The sequence below is a fragment of the Indicator indicator genome, chromosome Z (genome assembly GCF_027791375.1).
Source record: "Indicator indicator isolate 239-I01 chromosome Z, UM_Iind_1.1, whole genome shotgun sequence".
NCBI classification, from domain to species: Eukaryota; Metazoa; Chordata; class Aves; order Piciformes; family Indicatoridae; genus Indicator; species Indicator indicator.
In genome coordinates, this window is record NC_072053.1 from 5260293 (window position 1) to 5283159 (window position 22867).

At 39.2% G+C, this 22867-nt stretch overlaps 1 protein-coding gene across 1 annotated transcript in view; it reads left to right on the forward strand.

The window, feature by feature from the left end:
* Window positions 1–22867, forward strand: part of EDIL3 (EGF like repeats and discoidin domains 3) — a 329191-nt gene that overhangs the window by 101380 nt on the left and 204944 nt on the right. Inside the window, exon 2 of the mRNA XM_054397697.1 lies at window positions 6971–7099. Coding sequence (XP_054253672.1) covers window positions 6971–7099 — 129 coding nt within the window. The remainder of the gene's footprint in view (window positions 1–6970; window positions 7100–22867) is intronic.

Here is a 22867-nt window from a genome sequence, read left to right on the forward strand (position 1 = left end):
ATCAGCTTCTCTACATTTCTCTGTATCAATATATGATGCATAGGAAATGTGTTCCTATTTATATTTAATGCATGCTATATAGAAGAATTAACAGGTTTCCATGAACACTTTCTATTTCACAGAATATGTTCTGTTCTTAAAATATAGAAGAATATGTACCCAAACACCCAGACCATCTTTATTCTGTCACTTTGGGTTTTGAAATCTTGTGAAATTATGTGAAATTATGTGATTTTTTTTTTTTTTTTTGAAAACGTATTTTTGTTTGTGTTCATTTCATGGTCTCAAACAGATGTTTCTTATAGCAACACTCATGCCAGAAATTTTAAGTTATCATTTTAGGTTTTATAACATAGTTAAGGGAAATGTTATTGATTTTAGGCTAACGGTTTTGTGCATAGGGACTGAAATGCTTCTCCCATGCTTTATTCATGCCTAATACTCTTGGCAGGTATTCCTGTCCCAGGAGTTTTAATGTTAAAGAATAAATAATTATAAGTTAGGGCAAATACTTTTTTCACTGACATACATTAGTGACCTACAGATTGATTTACATACAGAAATGTTATCTGGCTGGTCTATGTGCTTTACAACAAAGAGTGATTTATGAAGTAGTATATGCATGTGACTGGATGGTTCTTCACTGTTTGCACAGTGCATCTTCTTTAGCCTTCATATCACAAAAATTGTTTTCATAAACTCTGTGAATTTCTGTTCTTGACAAAGATTGATGGGCTAACTGATACCATCATGGTGTGCTGCATTATTTACACCCAGCAGTTGAGTTCCTTTTTTCAGGTTGTCCTTTGCTGTCAAACAAAGTATTGCAATCTTCATTCAAAAATCAAGTAACATTTTCTGAGGATTTATAAGATCAAAAAACTATGCTATATAAAAATATAAAGTTTGACAAGGAGTATAGTTACAATTTTTACCCTCTTCCTAACCATTAGTTGCTTGTGAAAAGAAGTAATAATTGCATATTCAGTATTTTGTTGAAAAAGGCATGGCTTAAGAGTAGTTAGGTAAGTGTATATCATGTAGCGTTAATAAAAGACATCCAAGGTCACTGATTGAGTTATTCACTATGGACAAAATCTGTCATAGTCTTTCAAAGAACCCTAATTGTTACTAAAGAGCAAATATCTCACCATTTTATTTGAGGTTTTCTATGTATTTTTGTCTGGGTTTGGCGAAGTAGGGAGAGTTATAAGTTAAAGCTGTAATTTTGAGTATGTATGGATCTCTATTCCAATTTTACTCTTTTTTTGTTCTCTTACTTCACTCTTAAGCAACCACATGTACCAAAGAGAGGATGGAGAATTTACTCAAGGACTTTTGTGACTTAATAGTGTTCTGAAGAAAGTAAAAATGTGAGGAAAAATAATAAAACAAGCATCTCAAAATTCAGTATCTCTCTTTTGTCTGCTCCTGAATCCAGCATGGTCTGAGGTAGTGTGGATGTCAAGGATTAGGGCTTGTCTGGGCACTGGATGAATGACAGATGCTCTCTATTAGCCTCTCTTCCACCCCAAAGGGGAAGAGAAAGTAAAGAGAGAGATTTACTAGTTGGAAAAGGAAATGAAAAGAGCTTTAATGAAACAATAACAATAAAATGACATACGCCTGTTAACTTCAGGAAGTGCAGTCACTCAGAGGGAGTCTAACTGAAATCTAAAAATCACTGAAGAGAGTATATTCTGTTTTAATTGAAATCAGGACAGTGAATTACATGTCTACCTTAAGTCTTCCATGCGTGTCATGCAAAACAAAACAAAAAAATACAAAACAAAGTATGTATAGACACGTGTGTTTGATGAATCTATAAAATAAACTACCTATATAACATCACTTCAAAGCAGGGGTCTCATGATAGAGGTAAATGGAAAGTGTTCATGAGTTCTGATAGTTTGGGTGGGAAAGCATGTGAATGTATCCCTTGCTGGTCCTGTTTCACAGATCCTTTCACCAAATCTCAACAGCTTGATGTCATGAGATTTTACTGTTTGAGATTTTCCTGGGGATGAAATAAAGGCAGCAGTAGTTGCACTGCATATTTTATGCACAGTCTTGAGACAAATTTTAATGCTTGAGTACCCATATAATGAAAAGTGCAGGGGTAGTCAGGCCAATTAAAGAAAAGTATGAGTTATGGTCTTATTTGACACTTGAATTCTTACTTGACTCCTTGGAGAACATTTTTTTAAAATTACAATATTAATTGTCTTTTGGTGTTTTGGGTTGGTTTGTTTTTTTTCTAAATGACTTAATTCCTATTTGAGTGTTTGTTTAATTTATAGAAATTGGGAAACTCCGCAGCACAGAACACAGTTTTGTAAGAATTACTTTCTTTGGGTTTACTCTTTCATTCACCACAAGACAAAGTTTAAATTCTAAAGTTACTCTCGTGTTAAGAGTTATCATCTGAAACTTAGTAATTTTAGAATAAAAAAATCCCTTAATCAGTTGTGTCAAAACAAAGTGCACCCATATAAATTTTTCATATTAAGAGCAGGACCTTCAATATCAAATTCTATTCATCAAAGTTAGTAGAATCTGTAACAAATTGGATTTCAACATTTCAACACAAAGGACTCCTCAAGAGGCCATAAAATGTAAATTGAGGGAAGTATTGTTGATTTGAAGGTGATATTTAATTTGTTCTGCACAATTTCTCAAACACTAAGCCATAACTAAGGGTGCTAACATTTTAAATGAGTTTCACTAATTTAAGTATGGAAATCTGCACAGTCTGGTATCTAGTCTTAAGTAGAATTGTTACATGCTTGTGATTGTGCAGTTGCTAATTTCTCTAACTGGGTCTTATTTAATAGCATACTATGGTACTATTTTAACCATTATTATTCAAAGTATAGATTTTTCCCTCTCACCCTCTTTAGCACTGAATAACCAGACAGGCTCTGTAGTTATGGGGGTTCTTAGGGTTTGGATGTTTTTTGTTTTTTGTTTTTTTTTTTGTTTTTGTTGTTGTTGTTGTTGTTTGTTTGTTTGTTTGTGTTTGCTTATGTGGGAGTTTTTTGTTGTTGTTGGAGCTGTTTGTTTTATTGGTTCTGTGCCATTTTATTTAGAGGTGTGCTGTATTCATTTTATTTCTGTTATGTGATATAATGACAATTAAAATTTTACACCAGTGACTGACAGTAGAATTTGGGCCAACGTGGTCAGTCAGAAGAGCTCTTAGTCCGGTTGTTCACTGAACATGGAAATAAATTACTATTGTTAGAGGACAGCATCTGCTTTATTATTCCCAAACTCTGGGCTAGGTCACTTCAGACTCAAAAAGACAACATGAACTTTCAAAGAGATGAAAACTAAAAAGTATACACACTTTGATCATTGTAGGATATTTCAGTTTCCAGGGATATAATCAAAGACTGGGGATGTGGTCTGCTTGTCAGTCAGTATAAAACTTAAATAATAATTTTGTCATTTTACCTTTCTCTCTTTCTTGCATTGTATAACTGAAAGCAGAAAAACACTGAATCAGGAAACACATAAGTTAAAGTGTTCTCTCTCATTTTAATCAGAATATTCATACAGATTTGCATAATAAGTGTTCCTGCTATTTAATTTATTAATTTAATTCAAGCTACAGGGTTACAGTTGTCAGAACATTTGGATAGTAGCAGTTGTGCTTTCACAACCAAATTTCTAAACCTCATGAAGTAAAATAAAATAAAAAATAAGCATCCTTTGATACCCCAATAATGCAACAAACACTGAAAATGAGAGGTTTCGATTTTCAGTGGATACAGAACTGGTTGGATGATTGCATCCAAAAGGTAGTGGTCAAAGGCTGCTGTCCAGATGGAGACAGGTGACAAGTGGTGTCCCTCAGAGGTCTGTACTGCTGCTGTTCAGCATATTCATCACTGATGTAGACAGAGAGATTGAGTGCACCCTCAGCAAGTCTGCCGATGATACCAAGCTGAGTGGTGTGGTGGATAAGACCGAAAGGTGGGTGCCATCCAGATGGACCCAGAAAGGCTGGAGAGGTGGGCTGAGGAGAATCTCATGAGGTTGAATAAGGCAAAGTGCAAGGTCCTGTACGTAAGTCAGGAGAATTCTTGTCTCTAGGGCCTTAGGCACGACGAGATTGAGAGCAGCTCTATAGAAAACCACTTGGGGGTACTGGTGAGCAAGAAGCTGGACATGAGGCAGCCAAGTACACTTGCAGCATAGAAGGCCATTGCATTCTGGGCTGCATCAAAAGAAGTGTGGCCAGCAGAACAAGAGAGGTGATTCTGCAACTCTGCTCTGCTCTGGCGAAACCTCACCTGGAGTACTGCATCCAGCTCTGGGGCCCCCAACACAACGGAGTCGTGGACCTGTAGCACATGTCCAGAGGAGGATCACCAAGATAATCAGAGAGGTGGGACACCTCTCCTATCAAAACAGGTGGAATAAATTGGGGTTGTTCAGACTGGAGAAGAGAAGGCTCCAGGGAGACCTTATAGGTACAATTTCAACATCTGAAGAATAGCTACCGGAAGGCTGTGGAAAGACTATTTGGAAGAGCTTCCACTGATAGGACAATGGGCAATGGTTTTAAACGGGAGCAGAATAGATTCAGGGTGGACATCAGGAAGAAGTTCTTTACAATGAGAGTGGTAAAATATTGGAACAAGTTACCCAGAGATGTGGTTGAGGCCCCGTTCCTGGAGGCATTCAATATCAGACTTAATGGGGCCCTAGGAAGCCTGATCTAGTTGGAGGATTCCCTACTTGACTGCAGGGGAGGTGGACAAGGGGTCACTTCCAAGCCAATGTAGTCTGTGAATCTATGATTTATATTCAGTTAGGAAGACAGATAATGTCTAGTCATCATACAGATAATTTTTTATGTCATTGACCCTTTTCAAATCTACTTCTCCATCAGCTGGACAGTCTTCAAGACATAACAGTTAATACCAATTATGTAGACAAATGACAATTTTCTGTGTCATGAGGGCAGCTTAGAATTAAACTAAGTGAAAAAGAACCCAGAAAACTAACCCACAACTACTAGCATTTTTTGCAGCTGAGGCACAAAAATCATAAATACACAAGGAAAATGTCTGAAGTGACTGTTAGATTTGAATTCTCACACCAGGCGCTAATCTTAAGACTGTGTGCCAGAAAAACTTTAAAAGCATTTTGATTTCCCTTACCACCACCATAGTCCAAAATGTATTGTAGTGTCAGTACTACTGACATAAACAAGTGGATTTCTGTAACTCTTTACAACTACATGGCAAGAGACTGGCAACTTTTCAACTTAAAACAGCATATAAAATAATGTATTTTTTTTAATAATTGCCAATCTGCAGGTGTTGCTTTCAGTTTTATTTGCAAAAATTATGAAGAACAATGCACTGAACAGTCTTAGTATTCCTAAAAACAGTACTGCTGAGCAGTAGAGAGCACACATTTGTCTTAGAAGATAAAGATTGAAATAAAAAGAAAAAAGGTCTATATATTACCTGATTAGAAATATTAGAAATAAATCTAAATTAAAAATTTAGATTTAAGTCTAAAATATTCTTTAGAATTTCTGTCAGTTATCCCATTAGGGACAGGATGTAGTGTTGTATTTCTGTGTATTTGTAGAACTGTGATAGGGTGGGGTTCTTTAAGGGTGTTAAAACTGAGGGATTGCAAGTATTGAACAGACAATCTATCTCCTCCTGAAATCTGTTTCAAATAACATTAGCTAGGAAACCACAATGATGTGTTACATGCAGTGGTGATATTGGAGACATGTTCAAATCCTGAGTGTGTAAAGCAACACTGTGGAGCATCTGTCAGAGTTTATGTCTTTCTGGTGTTGATCACCTCGACGCTGACAGACTGAGTAGAGCATCTTCACTGAAGAACAGTTGAAGGATACACAAAATGTGCTCGTTTTGCATTATTGGCATGCTGAAACTACTCACTGTGCTAGTGCTTGTCCTGTGTCCCAATGAGTTTTGAAGTATAGGTAGTCCATAGCCTAGCACAGCCTTGAAGCAAAGAATAGCTTTGTTTCTAACTAATTTGTTCTGATTCTGCAGTCAAACTGAGCTATGAGAGAACTTTATAATCTTTCCTGGGACATGGAGGGGGTTGTTGAGAAGTGCTAAGGGCCTGTGGCCATTGAAGTGCGTTAGCTTCCAACCTTGCCATGGAGTTCATGGGTCACATCATAGCGAAAGTCACCCTGGGAGCACAGCATGAATATAGAGCAGCTCAAGGCATAGGGCTCCACAACAAAAGTCACTGATTGGATGTAAACTTATCATTAGAATTCACTTGCTCAGAATACTTTAATGACTTTTATCTGTACTGTCAACATTTATCCTGAAATCACATATAGCTGGTCTTCTTGAGGCTCACATAAAGGCAGCATAGAAGTACACTGCTGGCCTGAATGCCATGCTCCATGTTTAGCAGAAATACAACTGCATGGCAATGCCTCATCTGGATCAAACACGTGTCACTGTGCCATTTAAAAGTGAATAGGTCTTGGGCACATGGTGTTGCAATCACACCCCAAGATCTTTACTACAAACCAGTGCTAAGTCAATAGCCTGAACCAAAATGATTGGTCAGCTCTGTGTTAAAAGGAATTTGAAGAGGAAAAATCCAGGGTGAATTCCTTTCTATGTATATATCCTCAGTGACCTCAAATGAGAGAAAGCAAAAAATTATTTTCTACTAAACTTTGTTGTCTTTGACAAGTAAATACCTGCCAGTGCATCTAAGAGAATCACATTAGGTGGAGTAAAAAGCTAGGAGAAGGTGATTACATAGAATTGTGCTTTTAAATAAACATGTAATGGAATCAGCTGAAAGGTTTTCAAAGGACACAAACACACAATTGCTTTCTGTTCTTGATTATTAGCAGTCTTACATACTGAGATCATGTGCATAAGGTTTGGAGAGCTTTATACAGTTATTTACATTTTTTTTTTTCTCTTTTAACCCATAGGGGATGTGTGTGACTCCAACCCATGCAAAAATGGTGGCATCTGTCTTTCGGGGCTCAATGATGACTTCTACTCATGCGAATGTCCTGAAGGCTTCACAGACCCAAACTGCTCTAGTGTTGTGGAGGTTGGTAAGTGCAAACCTTAAGTGCTGGAATAGTTGTATGAGTGTCCTGTTGTCCATGACATTTTGTATAGTGCTGTGGTCATTGTGCTGTTCATTATTGATACCTTAACCTTATCTCTAGAGGTCTCTTCTTTATAGATAGAGGTATCCATACCTTAATTAGCATACTGTTAAAGCAGTATTGGACAGGTGTATTTGCAAAACATAATCACCCAGAAAAGTTCAGTGCTTTATTTCACAAAAGGAAAAGATCATAATTTTGACTCTAAGCAACAGATATTTCTCAAAGATTAGTGTAATCAGGTATTTACACATATCCTGCTGATTGTTATTTAAATCTTGACTTCTGATAGTTTTATGCCTATGTCCAAAGTAAAGTGTAATTACTCAAGTGAAGTTACAGAACCAGTTCAAGAGAAATTAGAATAACACATAGTAGCCACCTGTTTGAGTTTCAAAACAAATACCCAGCTTGAGGTTGTAATTATTCATTATATGGGTACACAGGCTGCAGGTCAAATGTACTAGAAGTTTGTGGTGTGCACTTGACTCAGAGTAAGTCTAAATGAGCAGGAACTTCAAAACATCATCAGATCAGGCCCCTCTTAAGAAAATTTAAGGAGGAAAACAAAGTTCAAAGGAGAAGATGGTAGGCAGCTTATGGTGTCACAGGTCATCCCATCATTTTCCATGGAGCACAAGAGCTGCAGCTGATCAAGCTCTAACATTATCCCAAAGGATGTACAGAAATATTCATGGTAGCAATAAATACTGTTTATCAAGAGACACTACTGTTTGAATAGGTAGATTTTCTACCCATCCCTTCCATTGAGCTGTGGGATGTAGGATAGGATAGGATAGGATAGGATAGGATAGGATAGGATAGGATAGGATAGGATAGGATAGGATAGGATAGTATGGGATGGGATAGGATAGGATAGGATAGGATAGGATAGGATAGGATAGGATAGGATAGGACAGACTGACAGAAGAGAGGTTAGTGTCTCTTGTTTTATTCCTATTAGGAAAGTAGACACAGGTGGAGGTTCTGTGGCAGTAACTCTTACCTGAAGGCTTTGCATACCCTGCCTGCATTTCTCCTGATGACAGAAAAAGTATTTGAAAGCAGTATGACCTTTCAAGTACTTCATACTGTAAGTCCATGTCTGTGATTCATCAGTCTGGGCTGTGTTAACATGCTTCAGTCTGTGACAGATGAGTAGTGCTCACAAATCTTGCCTCTGCCAGCTGTAGTGCAGGACACCAGCCTTGGGCAGAAAAGTATCACCAGCAGCCTTGCTTCTACAGATGTCTCATTGAAACTGTCACTGTTAAGCTCACTGCAGCCATCCTAAACCTGTGTGGTTTCATTTCTCAATAAATAAATGAAGACTACACAGACACAACTGGAATACAGACTACACAGACATAACCAGAATATAGTGTTCCAGGGATTAAGTATATCCCTTCCTATCATGAAAAAAAGGTGAGCAGAATTCAGTTCAGGAACCCAGAATTGTTTTTGCTTTGTTTTCTGTTTTTCTTCTCTAAAAATTTTGCTAGTGTTGTTCTGGGAATGAATTCTAAGTCTCTGGAATGCAATATTAAGCAAATTTGAATTGAATTTGATTTCCCTGAAGAGAAGTTTTCTGCAGAAAAATAGAATAATTCCTGTGAGAGAGTGACCAACTTTGGTTCAACACCAACTGCATTTTATTCTGACTATAAAATGCCATAGCAGCTGTTTATTACCTAACATTTGAATTATATGAGTAACTATTTGTTCCCTTGGTGTAGTCACACAAGAATATGGAAGGCACTGCTTTAGAATATTGTTTTCCATCCCCTTCTTTATTATTTTTACACATGCTTGTGAAGGGTCTGAATTTATCCTACAACTATTTATCCTATCACCCTAAAATGTTCTTGATGTGGGTTTACTGCAGGATACTTCTGGATTTATCATGTGCTTCGTTGGCAGGAAATTGAATTGTGCATAACAGAAGTAAAGCATATTGTAATAATTGCCACTGAAATTTGCAACTAAGCATCAACAGGGCTTTAAAAAATATACATATACTTAGCTAAATTCTTCAAACATGTCAACAAAATCTCAATTGGTTGAACAGAGTGAAGCATAAGCAGACAGAGAGCTTGAGAATATGTTGTAATTACACTGCTCATGCAGGCAGAATATTACATTTTTAATTTGCAATCCAGAAGAAGTAAACACTGGACAACACTGGTTAAGACTTATTGATATTTCTATGTTAGCTAAAATCCAAAGTGTTAGTTTAGCTTGTGTTTGTCCTGTAAGATCATGTCACAGAATCACCGAATCACAAAATGTGAGGGGTTCAAAGGGACCTTCAGACAGGACCAACCCCACTTCCAAAGCAGGATCACTTAGGGCAGGCTGCACAGGAATGCATCCAGGTGGGTTTTGAAAGTCTCCAGAAGAGACTCCACAACCACTCTGGGTAGCCTGTTCCACTGCTCCGTCACCCTCACTATAATGAGGGTTGAGGTGGAATCTCCTGTGTTATAGCTTGTACCCATTGTTCCTTGTCCTGTTATTGGGCAGCACCAAAAGGAGACTCTCACCTTCATCTTCATACTCATCCCTCAGTTATTTATACATGTTGATAAGACCTGCTCTCAGCCTTCTCTTCTCCAGACAGCCCCAGGTCTCTGTCTTTCTTCGTGGTGGAGATGTTCCAATCCCGCAATCATCCTTGTAGCTCTCTGTTGGACCTTCTCCAGCAGATCCCTGTCTCTTTTGAATTGTGGAGCCCAAAACTGGACAGAGTATTCCAGGTGTGGTCTCACCAGGGCAGAGTAGACGAGGAGGAGAACCTTCCTAGACCTGCTGGACACACCTTTTCTTAATGCACCCCAGGATGCTGTTGGCTCTCTTTGCCACCAGGTCTTATTGGTGTCCCATGGATAACTTGCTGTCCATTAGAACTCCAAGGTGTTTCTCCATGGAGCTGCTTTCCAGCACATGTATAGATTCTTTTATAGATGCTTTTTGAAAACTTAAAAAAAAAAAAAAAAAGTAACCTTTACTTTTTGCTAAAGGTTGGCTGAAACTTATTCAGTATTATATTCCCCTACATAAATTCATACAAACCACTGAAAAAAAAAATATTTCAAAAGTGTACTTTGATTTTTCATTTGAAAATGAGGATGACTAGTATAAGATGTTAGTCTGTTAGAGTCCATTAATTCCAACATTGAGGTGTTTCAAGTAGAATAATTTGTTAAAAGGTGGTCTGTGAGGGCACCAGGAGTGCAGGAGTCCATTTGTTCACTTTTACTAAGGATGTTTATTAGCAGATGTAAGACTGGAAAAGGAATACTAATGAAGATTACTTTTCTTTATTCCCCCAAAACTGTTTTTCTTAATCTGTAATGTCTCATAATGTTTTCTGACAATTTCCTCTGTACTTGAAAATACTTAGCTGGTTGAGAATTGGCATTCAGTGTGCTAGGAGGCACTGAGTAAGAAGGAAAGAGGAGCAGAGTATCACAGAACCACAGAATCACAGAATGGTAGGGGCTGGAAGGGACCTCATCTAGTCCAACTCCCTGCCAGAGCAGGATCACCTATAGCAGGTCACAGAGGAACTCATCCAGGTGGGTTTTGAGTATCTCCGGAAAGGGAGACATTACAACCCCCCTGGCCAGCCTGTTCCAGTGTTCCCTCATCCTCACAGGGAAAAAACATTTTCCTCCTGTTTACATGGAAATTCCTATGCCTCAACTTCCACCCATTGCTCCTTGTCCTGTCATTGGGCATCCTCTTGGCACTCACCCTTTACATATTTATAAACATTAATGAGGTCACCTCTTAGTCTCCTCTTATCCAAGCTAGAGAGACCCAGCTCCCTCAGTGTCTCCTCATAAGGGAGTTGTTCCTCTCCCCTAAACATTTTTGTGGCGTTGCACTGGACTCTTTCAAGCAGTTCCCTGAGGTCCTTCCTGAATTGAAGGTCCCAGAACTGGACACAATGTTCCAGATGTCACCAGGTCACAGAGGAGGGGGACAAGAAACTCTCTCATTGTACTGGTCACACTCCTTCTAATACACCTCAGAATGGCATTGGCCTTCTTGGCCACAAGAGCATTATTGTTGGCTCATGGTCAACCTTCCATCCACTAGGACCCCCAGGCCCTTTTCCCCTACACTGCTCTCCAGCAGGTCAGTCCCCAACCTATACTGATCCATGAGGTTGTTCTTTCCCACATGCAGGACGCTACACTCGCCCTTGTTGAATTTCAATAAATTTCTTCCTGCCCAGCTCTCCAGCCTGTGTAAGCCTCACTGAATGGCAGCACAACCCTCTGGTGTGTCAGCCACTCCACCCAGTTTAGTGTCATCAGCAAGCTTGCTGACAGTGCACTCTGTAATCTCATCCAGGTCGTTGATGAATATATTGAATAGTGCTGGTCCCAGTACTGACCCCTGAGGGACTCCACTAGATACAGGCCTCCAACTAGACTCTGTCCCATTGACCACAACTCTCTGACTTCTTTCCTTCAACCAGAACAATAACACAGAGAAGAGCTGTGCCAGTCTTTGTGCCCCTAAAAAGTCTGTACAGCAAATTTTTTAAGTAGTTGGGTGTGCTGTTTGGCCCTCTCATTAGATACTCCAGTACTGCACTTTGTGACAGGATACTGATGATCTCTGAACACTAGCTGGAAATTCATAGATTTTCAAGGAACACCTCACAGTAGCATTTCACAGTAAAAGTTAACAAGTGTTTTATTTAATTGTGCATAAAAATGGGTAAAAAGAATTCTATACAGATAGGATGTTATAAATTTATGTAAAGAATAAAAGATAGATTTATAAAAGTACATGAAGGTAGGATGATTAAATATTTAGGCAGAAGTCATGCTAACCTGATTTAAGGCAGTTTGGGAGCAGCATGAATAGTTCATAGATTCATAGAACGGTTTATATTGGAAGTGACCCTCAGGATCATAGAATGGTCTGGGTTGGAAGGGATCTTTGGAGGTCATATAGTCCAACCCCCTCTGCAGTACTCAGGGGCATCCTCAACTAGATCAGGTTGCCCTGAGCCCTGTTGAGTATCTCCAGGGATGAGGCCTGGGCAACTTGTTCCAGTGTTCTACTACCCTAATGGTAAAGAACCTGTTCCTAACATCCAATCTAAATCTGCTCCTCTCCAGTTTGAAGCCATTGCCCCTTGTCTTATCACCACAGTTTCTCTCCATTCTTATTGTAGGCCCCCTTCAGGTACTAGAAGGCTGCTATCAGGTCTCCTCACAGCCTTCTCTTCTCCAGGCTGAACAACCCCAGCTCCCTCAGCCTGTCTTCATAGCAGAGGTGCTCCAACCCCCTGATCATTTTTGTGGCCCTCCTCTGGACCTGGTCCATCAAGTCCATGTCCTTCCTATACTGAGGGCTCCAGAGCTGGATACAATACTCCAGGTAAAATTTCACCAGAGCAAAGTGGCAGAAGATCATGGACTTCCACTCCTGCTGCCATGAGCAGGAATACTCTGTTCCACTGTCTCACCACCCTCACTGTAAAGAATTTCTTCCTAATCTTCAGTCTAAATTTTCCTTCCTCAAGCTTTAATCCATTCTCCCTCATTCTACTACAAGTCACTACAAGCTCTTGTAAAAGTACTCCTCCCCAGCTATCCTATAGCACTGTTCAGGTACTGGAAGGCCACTCCTTCAAAAACTTCAGAACATAACTTCTATTTTTCTCTAAAAACCAAGACGTAAAATAAGCTAACATGATCATAGTACTTTATTTCCATCAAAGGAAGATTCATTATTTCTGTCTGACTAATTTGATGGCCTTGTATGAAGTTATGACCAAGTGGGTAGATGAGGGCAGAGCAGTGGAAATCATATATCTTGACTTCAGTAAAACTTTTGATACTGTCTTCCGTAACATCCTCATAGAACAGCTCAGGAGATGTGGCAGAGATGGTTGGTCAGTGGAGGTGGACTGCAAACTGGCTCCACAGCAGAGTTCAGAGGGTTGTCATCAGTGGCACAGAGCCAATTTGGAGGCCTGTGGCAAGTGGTGTCCCCCAGGGATAGGTACTGGGACCAGTTTTGTTCAATATCTTTATCAACGACCTGGATGAGAGCATTGAGAGTACCCTCAGCAAGTTCACTGATGATACAAAACTGGGGGGGTTGGCTGACACCTGTCCGGCTGTGCAGCCATCCAACATGACCTGGACAGGCTGAGAGCTGGGTGCAGGCAAACCTCACCAAGTTTAATAAGGACAAGTGCAGGGTCCTACATCTGGGGAGAAATAACAACAGGCACCAGGACAGGTTAGGGGCTGCCCTGCTGGAAAGCAGTTCCACAGAGAAAGACCTTGGAGTGCTGGTGGACAGCAAGTTCTCCATGGAACAACAATGTGCTCTTGTGGCCAAGAGAGCCAATGTGATCCTGGGATGTATCAAGAAAGGTGTGTCCAGCAGGTCGAGGGAAGTTCTTCTACCTCTCTACTCTGCCCTGCTGAGACCACACCTGGAATACTGTGTCCAGTTTGGGGCTCCCCAGTTCAAGAGAGACAGAGACCTGCTGGAGAAAATCCAAGGGAGAGCCATGGGGATGATGAGGGGACTTGAGCATCTCCGCAGTGAAGAGAGACTGAGATCCCTGGGGCTATTTAGTCTGGAGAAGAGAAGATTGAGAGAGGATCTGATCAATGTGTATAAATATCTGAGGGGTGGGTGTCAAGTGGAGAGGGCCAGGCTCTTTTTATTGGTTCACAGTGATAAGACAAGGAACAATGGGTTCAAACTAGAACATAGAAGATTTCAGCTCAACATGAGGAGAAACTTCTTTACAGTGAGGGTGAGAGAGCATTGGAACAGGCTGTGCAGGAGGGTTGTGGAGTCTCCTTCTCTGGAGACTTTCAAAACCCACCTGGATGAATTCCTGTGTGGAGTACCCTAAGTGATCCTGCTATGGCAGGGGGGTTGGACCTGATGATCTCTTGAGGTCCCTTCCAGCCTCTGATATACTGTGATACTGTGATAGTGTGATTATTGCTGGTTTTATTCTCCTCCTCATACTTCTCTGGTAATTTCTGATCCTATAAGTTTGTGTGTATCCAAAAGCAGCATTTTAGTAAAATGTTTGGAATAATAATTTGCATATTTTCAATTATCAATCCTATTCTGATCCTATTCTTTCTCTGCCTTGTTTTCTTATACTAAATGCTGCCCATAGTCATGCTGGAAGTGTTGGGATTAGACTACATAGATGTATAATATCACCCTGTTTGTGCAGCCAAGTCTTTCCAATGCTCTGTGTATTCTACAGATTTTAAATATTCGATAAACTGGCAGAGAATAAGATACATTGTTGTTCTTTTCAGTTCAGCACATCCTTCAGTCAGGTAGAAAAGTATTTAACTAAACAAATAAGAGCAAAATGTAATTATACCCAGCTTCCCAAATAGTAGGATGTTTTCCAAAGATAATAAGGACACCATGGCCTGTCTTAGATCTTTAGCAAAGTCTTATCTATATATTTAGAAGCATGAATTTTAACCTAGATTACCATGTGGGAGGACTACAAGGCTGTTGTGACTCTATGCAGGGAGAAAATTAGGAAGTCCAAAGCCCAACTGGAAATTCACTGTATCTGTTAAAGAGAACAAGAAATCCTTCTACAAATATATTAGAAAGAAAAGGTTTCTCATGGCCATGTCCAGTTGAGTTTTATATATTGCTGAGGGTGGAGACTTCACATCTTCCCATGGCAACCTGTGCCAGTGTTTTATCACCCATAGGGTAAAAAAACAAACCAAACCAAAACCAAACCAAAAAAAGAAAAAACGGTGACAAACAAACAACTGAACTCCTAAAAACCTGAATATGTTTAAGTCAAATTTTGTGAATTTTGGTGCCTGCTCTTTGTCTCTTGTGTTGTCACTGTGTACCACTAAGATCCTGTCTCTATTGTCTTTATTTCTATGAGACTTCTCCAAGTTTAACAGTCCAAGCTCTCTTAGGTGCTGCTCATATGTCAAATGCTCCAGTCCTTTAATAATATTAGGGAAATAATTGCACCCCTTAGTCTCCTGGCAGTACTCTCCCTAGTAAAATGTGGCACTCAAAAGTGCAGATAGCCCAGGATACTGGTAAATGGAGTGTGAAATCCAGATTTCAGCATCTACTGTCACTGCAGTATGTGTAGTGTCAAGCAAATTGACTATATTTATTGCTATCATGACAGAATCTACCTAACTGACATATTCACTGTTTCTTTTTGCTGGTGGGGAGGTTTTATTATATGGCTTTGAGTTCTTTAGTAAAGTGTCATGCTTTGCTCTTCATGCTGATTTATTGTTTGGAAAAATTGCAAAGGAAAATACTTGTTTTTTTTTTTTTTTTCTCTTACAAACCCTGTCAGAGGTTCTGTGTGTAGAAAAGTGAAGCAGCAGGGTAGTAAGTTGGGCCTGTATTTAGTTGATTATAGGAAGAATAAATAGGTTTCGTGTTTGGAGGTTGGTCTCTTCTTGGAGATGAGTGAGATGGAGCGTGTGGGGGTGTAGAAAACAAGTTCTTCCCTGATGAGCTTTATCGATGATACCTGTTTGGATTCTGTGCACCTTTTTTCCTTGTGGGCAAAGAGGGGAAGTGCTAGTTTTCTTAAGCAACAGCTTATTCCTGCAGAGTTCTTAATAATGTCCATATTTCCACTTCTGAGCAATGAAAGAAGTTGTTAAGTGGAGCTCTGTCAGCCTGACACCTGAATAAAATGAAGCTGATTTTGTTTGAATCTGATTTTTGTTTGGTTGGTTTTAGTGGGAAATATCCCCAAGGTGTTTGCTGAACTATTTGAAGTGCACTCTTGCATTACTTTCCCTGTGATTAGAATTTGCAGTATGAGTATGGACTACTAAATTTCCTCATAGTAAGGCTGTAGCAGGTATGCATTCAGCCTGTTTAGGGCATTTCTCAGTGTTCTGCTCCGAAATCTATAGACTATAGTTTCACATCTCTGTTACAGCAGAGTTTTAGGTGGAATTCACTTTGAAAAAGATCTTTAAACAAGAACTATCAAATAATCTGGGCACTTGATCATTAGGAGATGTTCTCAAAGGTTACAGAATCCTGTTGAAAGGCAATCAACAGATATTTGTAAAAATAATTTGACAAATTGAGTCTTAATTTGTAGCTTTTGAATAGCTTGAAAAGTGCACAGAAACCTAAAAATGCATGTAAGCAGAATAGTTTAATAAATGTCATAAATGGAGTGGAGAAAATGTTGTGATAAGTACAAATTTGTGCCAAAATGTTCCTGCCTTTGGTGTTGATAGCTAGTAAACCTGTTGTGAAAATATAGGCACTAGTCAGAATTGGTGAGAATGCTAAAGTAATGGATATTCATAGAATCACAGAATCATGGAAGGGTTTTCTGGTCCAACCCTTCTTGGCAAAAGTAAATTCTAGATAAGATGGCCCAGCACCTTGTCCAGTTGAACCTTAAAAGTGTCCAGTGTTGGTCATTCCACCTATTCTCTGGGGATATTATTCCAGTGGCTGATTGTTATTCTGAAAAGCTTTTCTCTTGGGTTCAGTTCAGCAGTGCCTTGCATCCATTACTCCTCATCTTTTCCACGTAACTCCTTGTAAAAAGGAATTTTCTCTCCATATTCTTTGTAACCACCCTATAAATACTGAAATGTTGATAAGGTCTCCCCTGAGCCTTCCTTTCTCCAGGTTGAACAAACACAGTTCTTTCAGCCTTTCCTCAAGTGGGGATTTCTAAGCCCTTTGAACGTCTTCACGACCTGTCTCTGAACCCCCTCTGTAGCTTTTGGCATACAAGGAGCCAAAAATGAGCACAATACTCCAGGTGTGGCCTGACAAGTACTGAGAAGAGCGGGAGAATGACTTCTTTATCTCTGTTGGTGATGCCCTTGTTGATGCAACCTGTCGTCCTGTTGACTCAGCAGCAAACTATTCACTCGCATTGAGCTTGTTATCTGCCAGACTCCCAGGTCTCTTTCCACAGAGCTGCTCCCCAGCTGGGTAGATCCAAGTCTATGCTGCATTCCTGGATTGAATTTTTCTGGGTACAAGACCTTACACTTTTCTTCATTGAACTTCATCAGGTTCTTGTTATCCCACTCTTCCAGCATATCCAGCTCATCCTTCAGGGTGGCTCTCCCTTTCATGGCATATACTTCCCCACTCAGTCTGGTATCATCAACAAACCTCACCAGGACACAGCTGATCCCATCATCCAGGTCTCTTACACAGAGAGTTAAAAGTGTTGGGCCAAATCACTCCCTGGAAGACCCCACTTGCGACAGCTTGTCAGTTTAAACAGGAGTTACCTACCACCACACCCTGGTATGTTTTTTTTTGGCTTTGAGCACACTCAGAAGCTCCTGGTTAAACTTGCTCTGCCTACCTCCCTTAGTTTCAAAGGGGATGAACTGTTTTTGTGCTTCCAGGATAATGAAAAAATCTCAGCTCTCACTAGATCTTTTATCCTCCATGGAAACTTCCAATAGAATTCCTCTAAGCTCTGAGTGAGCCGGTTTGCTCTTCTAAAATCTAAAATTTTGTCTTGGTAGTAACCTCTTACATGTTCAGCAGGGTTCCAAACTCCACAACATTGTGATTACTGCAGCCAAAGCTCTATGACTGAGATATTACAGAAGAGGTGTTCTTGGTTTGTGAGTAGCAAGTTCAGAAGTGTGTGATCCCTGGCTGGCACATCAAACACTTGTATGAGGAAGCAGTCCTCTATGCATTCGAAGAACTTAACAGATGACATGTGAGCTGCTGCTCAAATATGTTCAAAAGATGTCTGGGTATTTGAAGTCACCCATAAGAAACAAGCTGACTTAATTGAAGATGCTTAAGTGACCTAAATATTACTTTGTTTACCTTATCATCTTGGTTTGGAGGTCAGTAGGAGATAACTACTGCAACGCCCTCTTGGAGACAATCCCTCTGATCTTGACCCAGGGGGATTTGATAAGGCTTCCTCAATCACTGTAGCTGACTTGGATACATTCAAGGTTCTCAATGTAAAACGTGATGAGTCATCCTCCTGTCTTTAGCAAACAGCCCGTAGCCATCCATTGTGATCCTCCAGTCATGTGAGTTATCTCACCATGCTTCAGTTATTCCTGTGATATCATAACTTCCTGACTAGGCATGGAGATTCAGTTCCTCCTGTTTGTTTCCTGGGCTGTGAGTGTTGTTATACATACCTTTGAGGTCACTGGTCTTTTTCTCATCTTGGGAGGCAGCTAAAGAACATTTATTCATAGGTGTATAGAATTATTTAGGTTGGAAGGGACCTTGAAGATCACCTAGTTCCAACACCCCTTTGATGGGCAGGGACACCTTCCACTAGACCAGGTTGCTCAAGGCCTCATCCAGCCTGGCCTTGAAGACCTCCTGCTCTGGTTGGTGTAGCTAATTATTCCCCAGTTCGTTGCAATGGCATAAGTTGCAACTTCAGACCTTGCCACATGAGTCCTTCAGTTTAAAGCCCACCTCACCAAGAGGGCCTGCCTGATGCCAAAGATTGCTTTCCTTCTTGTAGAGACCTCCCTAATACTTGCACTAAACCAAACCAAACCAAAGCCAACCCAACCAAACCAAACCAAACCAACCAACCAAACAAACAAAAAAACCCAACCCAAACCAACCAACCAAACAAAAAGTGTTAAATTGGAATTTCTCATATTTTAAGTTGTACCCATTGTCACTTTTCACTGGATACCACTGATAAGAGTCTGGCTGTATCTTCTTCCCATCAGGTCTTTCTATTCACTTGGGTAAGATTCCCCTGAACCTTCTTTTCCTCTTGCTGAGTAGTCACAGCTTGCACAACCTCTCTTTGTATTGAAGTTGCTGCAGTCTGTTCTTTACCTTTGTGTCCCTTTGCTGGATTTGCTGCAGTATGTCTATATCTCTCCTGTACTGGGAAGCCCAGAGCTGGACACAATACTGCAGATGTGTCTTACGAGTGATGAGCAGAAAGAAGGATCACCTCCCTTGACCTGCTGTCAATGATTTCCCTAATGAAGCCCAAGTGACTGTTGATAATTAAAAAAAAAAAAGGCTGCTTAATACACACTTGGCTTTAGTCAGACTCTATCTTTTATGAAATATTTTGAATATGACTAATCTTAAAAGTTTGCTTAGTACCATTGATGCACAATATTTGTGGATAGTAGAAAGTTTATTGGCTTCATAAAAAATATCCTGTCAAATACACCCTATCCTGAAAATCATGCCACAATTTTTATTTGAAAATAGAAACTGGCAAGGAGTGACTAGTTATAGTCATACACTAGAGTGTTTGACAAAAGAGCAGTGGAATATACTGAGGGAGATTTTATGCATTTTAGGTATCTAATTAAAAAGATAAATGAAAAACATCCAGACTCTTGTTGCCAGAGCAATAACTCAGGATAAAACCTTGCAAAGGTTAATAAGGTTTGTGAGCAAAACTCATCCCTAGGCCTTGTTTTTAGTTGGAGGGATGAAGCTCTCAGTAGTAGACCATGTTTTGATTAAAAGCTCCAACACCAATGCCAAACTTTCATACAAGAATGTTCATGACAGCCTACATGTAGGTCATGGAGAAGTGTCACAAAATGGTGAGGTATAGACTTTCAACCCAGGTTTTTTTTTTGATAGAAAATTCCAAGCATAAAGTCGATGAAAACCATGGTGTTCCAGAAACAAGACTTGGCATTGCGTAGATCAGACCTGCCCAGACCATGTGTACTGAAAGTCAGGCACCACCTAGGATCTAGAACTATTTGCACTGTGTGCCTGTCTGCAGCCAACCAGAAGTTTTGCACTACTTGAAAGGGTGAAGAAAATAGAAAAATTAAGAGCGGTTTCCCTGGTAATATAATGCGTCTGTGGCCCATGTCTGTAGTAATGTAATATGTCTGTGGCCTGATATGTTTTAAGCTGACTTCAAACAAGTAGGTAGAATAAGTGAATTATGTTTTGCCAGATCTGCTGTTATAAAGGCAACACATCAAAATGTGTGGAGAGCCTTTGTTAACAGAGAAAGGAAATGTCTCTTTGGATAGGTACTCTAACAATGGCTGGAAAAAGAAGCCTTCAAATGATTCAACCAGTTTGACAGAAAGAGGTATTAGTGGGCAAGAGGTGTAGAAGATTAAATCATCTGAATCCAGTAAATGACACACCAAGACTTAATGGAATAAACAAACCGATACACAAATTTATGCACATTTCACATCCATTAGTACCACTGAAGTAGTCCAGGGCACAACATTGCTGATAGGCTGTTATATCAAATATATTGAGAAGACTCAGGGATTAATGACTCTTATAACTCCAAGAATAAGGGTGGTAGTTTTATAGCTTCACTTTCTTGTTCCTTTAGTTTCTTGGGTAATGTAAAATCAGTAGTTTTGATATTTTTGAAGAGAACAGACAATTTTATTTCTCATAATGTTTAGACTGAAGAAAAAAATGCTCCTAAAGTACTGCTCCTTTTTGTGTTCCCATTTTGTATAATATAGTGTGCTTCTGGATTTTTATGCAGAAGCATGTGACTCAACAGCATGGAAGCAACTTGCTAAAATAAAATTCTCACAAGGAAGCTGATTCTTTAGATGAAAAGGCAAATTGTCTTTAATGAGATGATAATGCTGGCATCCTAGGAGATTCAGATTAGATGATTTTAGACTTCTTAGCAAAAATGATCAGGTTAATGAAAGTTTTAAAGTTACTGAGTAAAAGAAATATAAAATATTTTGAATGTTGAGACCCAGAAACGGATGAACATCACTCTAGTTTCTTTCCTTTCCCTTCTATTTTCCAATTTCATTAAAAAAAAAAAAAAAAAAAAAAATATATATATATATATATATATATATATATATATAAAAGACTCATTAAGCAGACCAGAATTAATCATGATTTGGAATCCCATTTTCCTACCTCTTTCCCACCATGTATGTTTATTTATACTTAAAATAATGAATTACAAAAATATTTTTTCATACGATATGAAGGTCCAAGAGTTCATAAAAGTTTGTTTGTTTGTTTTTTTCCCTCAAGTAATAAATATTCTTACGCTGAGAAGCAGGAGAATAAGGGTTCTCAATTGTTACTCTGAATCAATTAAATCTTTCTAACTGTGAAAAGTTGCTCTTGGTAGCTCAGAAATTTCACTGTGTAACTCTGTGGGGTCTAATGCCTTTGTATGCTCATTCTCTTTATTTTTTTTTTTTAATCTCTGTTAAGTAATTTATTTACTTAAGGACAGAAGATCTGATCTGAACAGCACTCCATTCCAGATGCAAAATTCTCTTTAGTGTTTAAATTCTTGTGGAATAATTTCTTACCATTTTTTTAATGTGCAGTTCCAGAATACTAAATGGTATTTTAAACTAGCACAGTCTTGAACAAATATACCTTGATCTTATGTATGTTAAAGACTAGGGACAGTTGGCAGAATTGGGTACAGCTGTGAAGAGTATAGAAGAATGGTGCTGCTATACATCAGATGAGATTTTTATTACTTTCTTTTTCAGCAAAAGAGTACCCACAGAATTCCCTTTACCTGTGTAAGGGAAGTAAATAAATGTTTTAGCTTTTAATTAGTTTAGCGTTTTTGGTCTATGGTTTGTTTTTTTTTTTAAATATAGATGTAATTATAGGAACTTCCTAATAAGTTGTAATTATAGGAACTTCCTAATAAGTTTATGCTTGAATGTCTTTCCTATTTGGTTACTGAATAAATGAAGGATTTATTGCAAAGAGTAAATAAAACAGGGGAGTTATAAGAGGTAATCTAGTAATAAGGGAATCAAAATACGAAAGATCAAAGTTCATTGTCAAACTTCCATGAAAATTATCAGTCAAAACAACAGGTAAAAAAAAAAGTCCTTTCAGTTTTTAGGAAAACACTTTTATTTTATAACCCTTCAGAATAAATTAATGAGATGTAGGGGTACTGTGGATAACAAATGGAAATGGTGCTGTTATATCTCAGCTCCATCTGGTTTATCAGGAGTCATCTAAGGAGTCCATACCTCATCAAGGTAAGGTCAACTTTTCTCATCTACACTTGTTGCTATTCAGTCAGATGTACCACAGCTCATGTCAGCTGTTAATAGCAAGGCTGAAGGACCCCACTGGTTGCTCTTCTCCTTTTGCCTAGTAAATTATCTGGGATGGTTGTTTTGGGGGTGACAAGACTCTATAATGCCATGTGCTCCTCTCTACATGCACCCAGAGCTGCTGCATCTTGACACGTGTTGGGTGAAAACCCATCCTGAATACCAATTAATGCCACACTGGAGTGTGTGTTATTCAGGATGGGTTTTTACGTTTCAGTTATTTAATGGCAAGATGAATCAGGCATCCTTTTCCTTTTCAATTTTGCCCCAGAATGAAAGACAGTGAAATGCTGACTATGTGAAACATATAAATAATTTCACTTAGAGAAACTGGAAATTTGCCATATTGTATCACAGGAGCACAACTTTCACCATTTGATGATATATCTATTTATGTTATATTTTGTCATATTAATGACCAAAATTATTAGGACATAAGATGACATTGATGAGGGGACAGAGTGTCTGCTCAGCAAGGTTGCTGATGATACCAAACTGGGAGGCTTGGCTGATACAGCTGAAGGCTGTGTGGCCATTCAGTGAGACCTGGACTAACTGGAGAGCTGGGCAGAGAGGAACCTAATGAAGTTCAACAAGGAGAAGTGCAGAG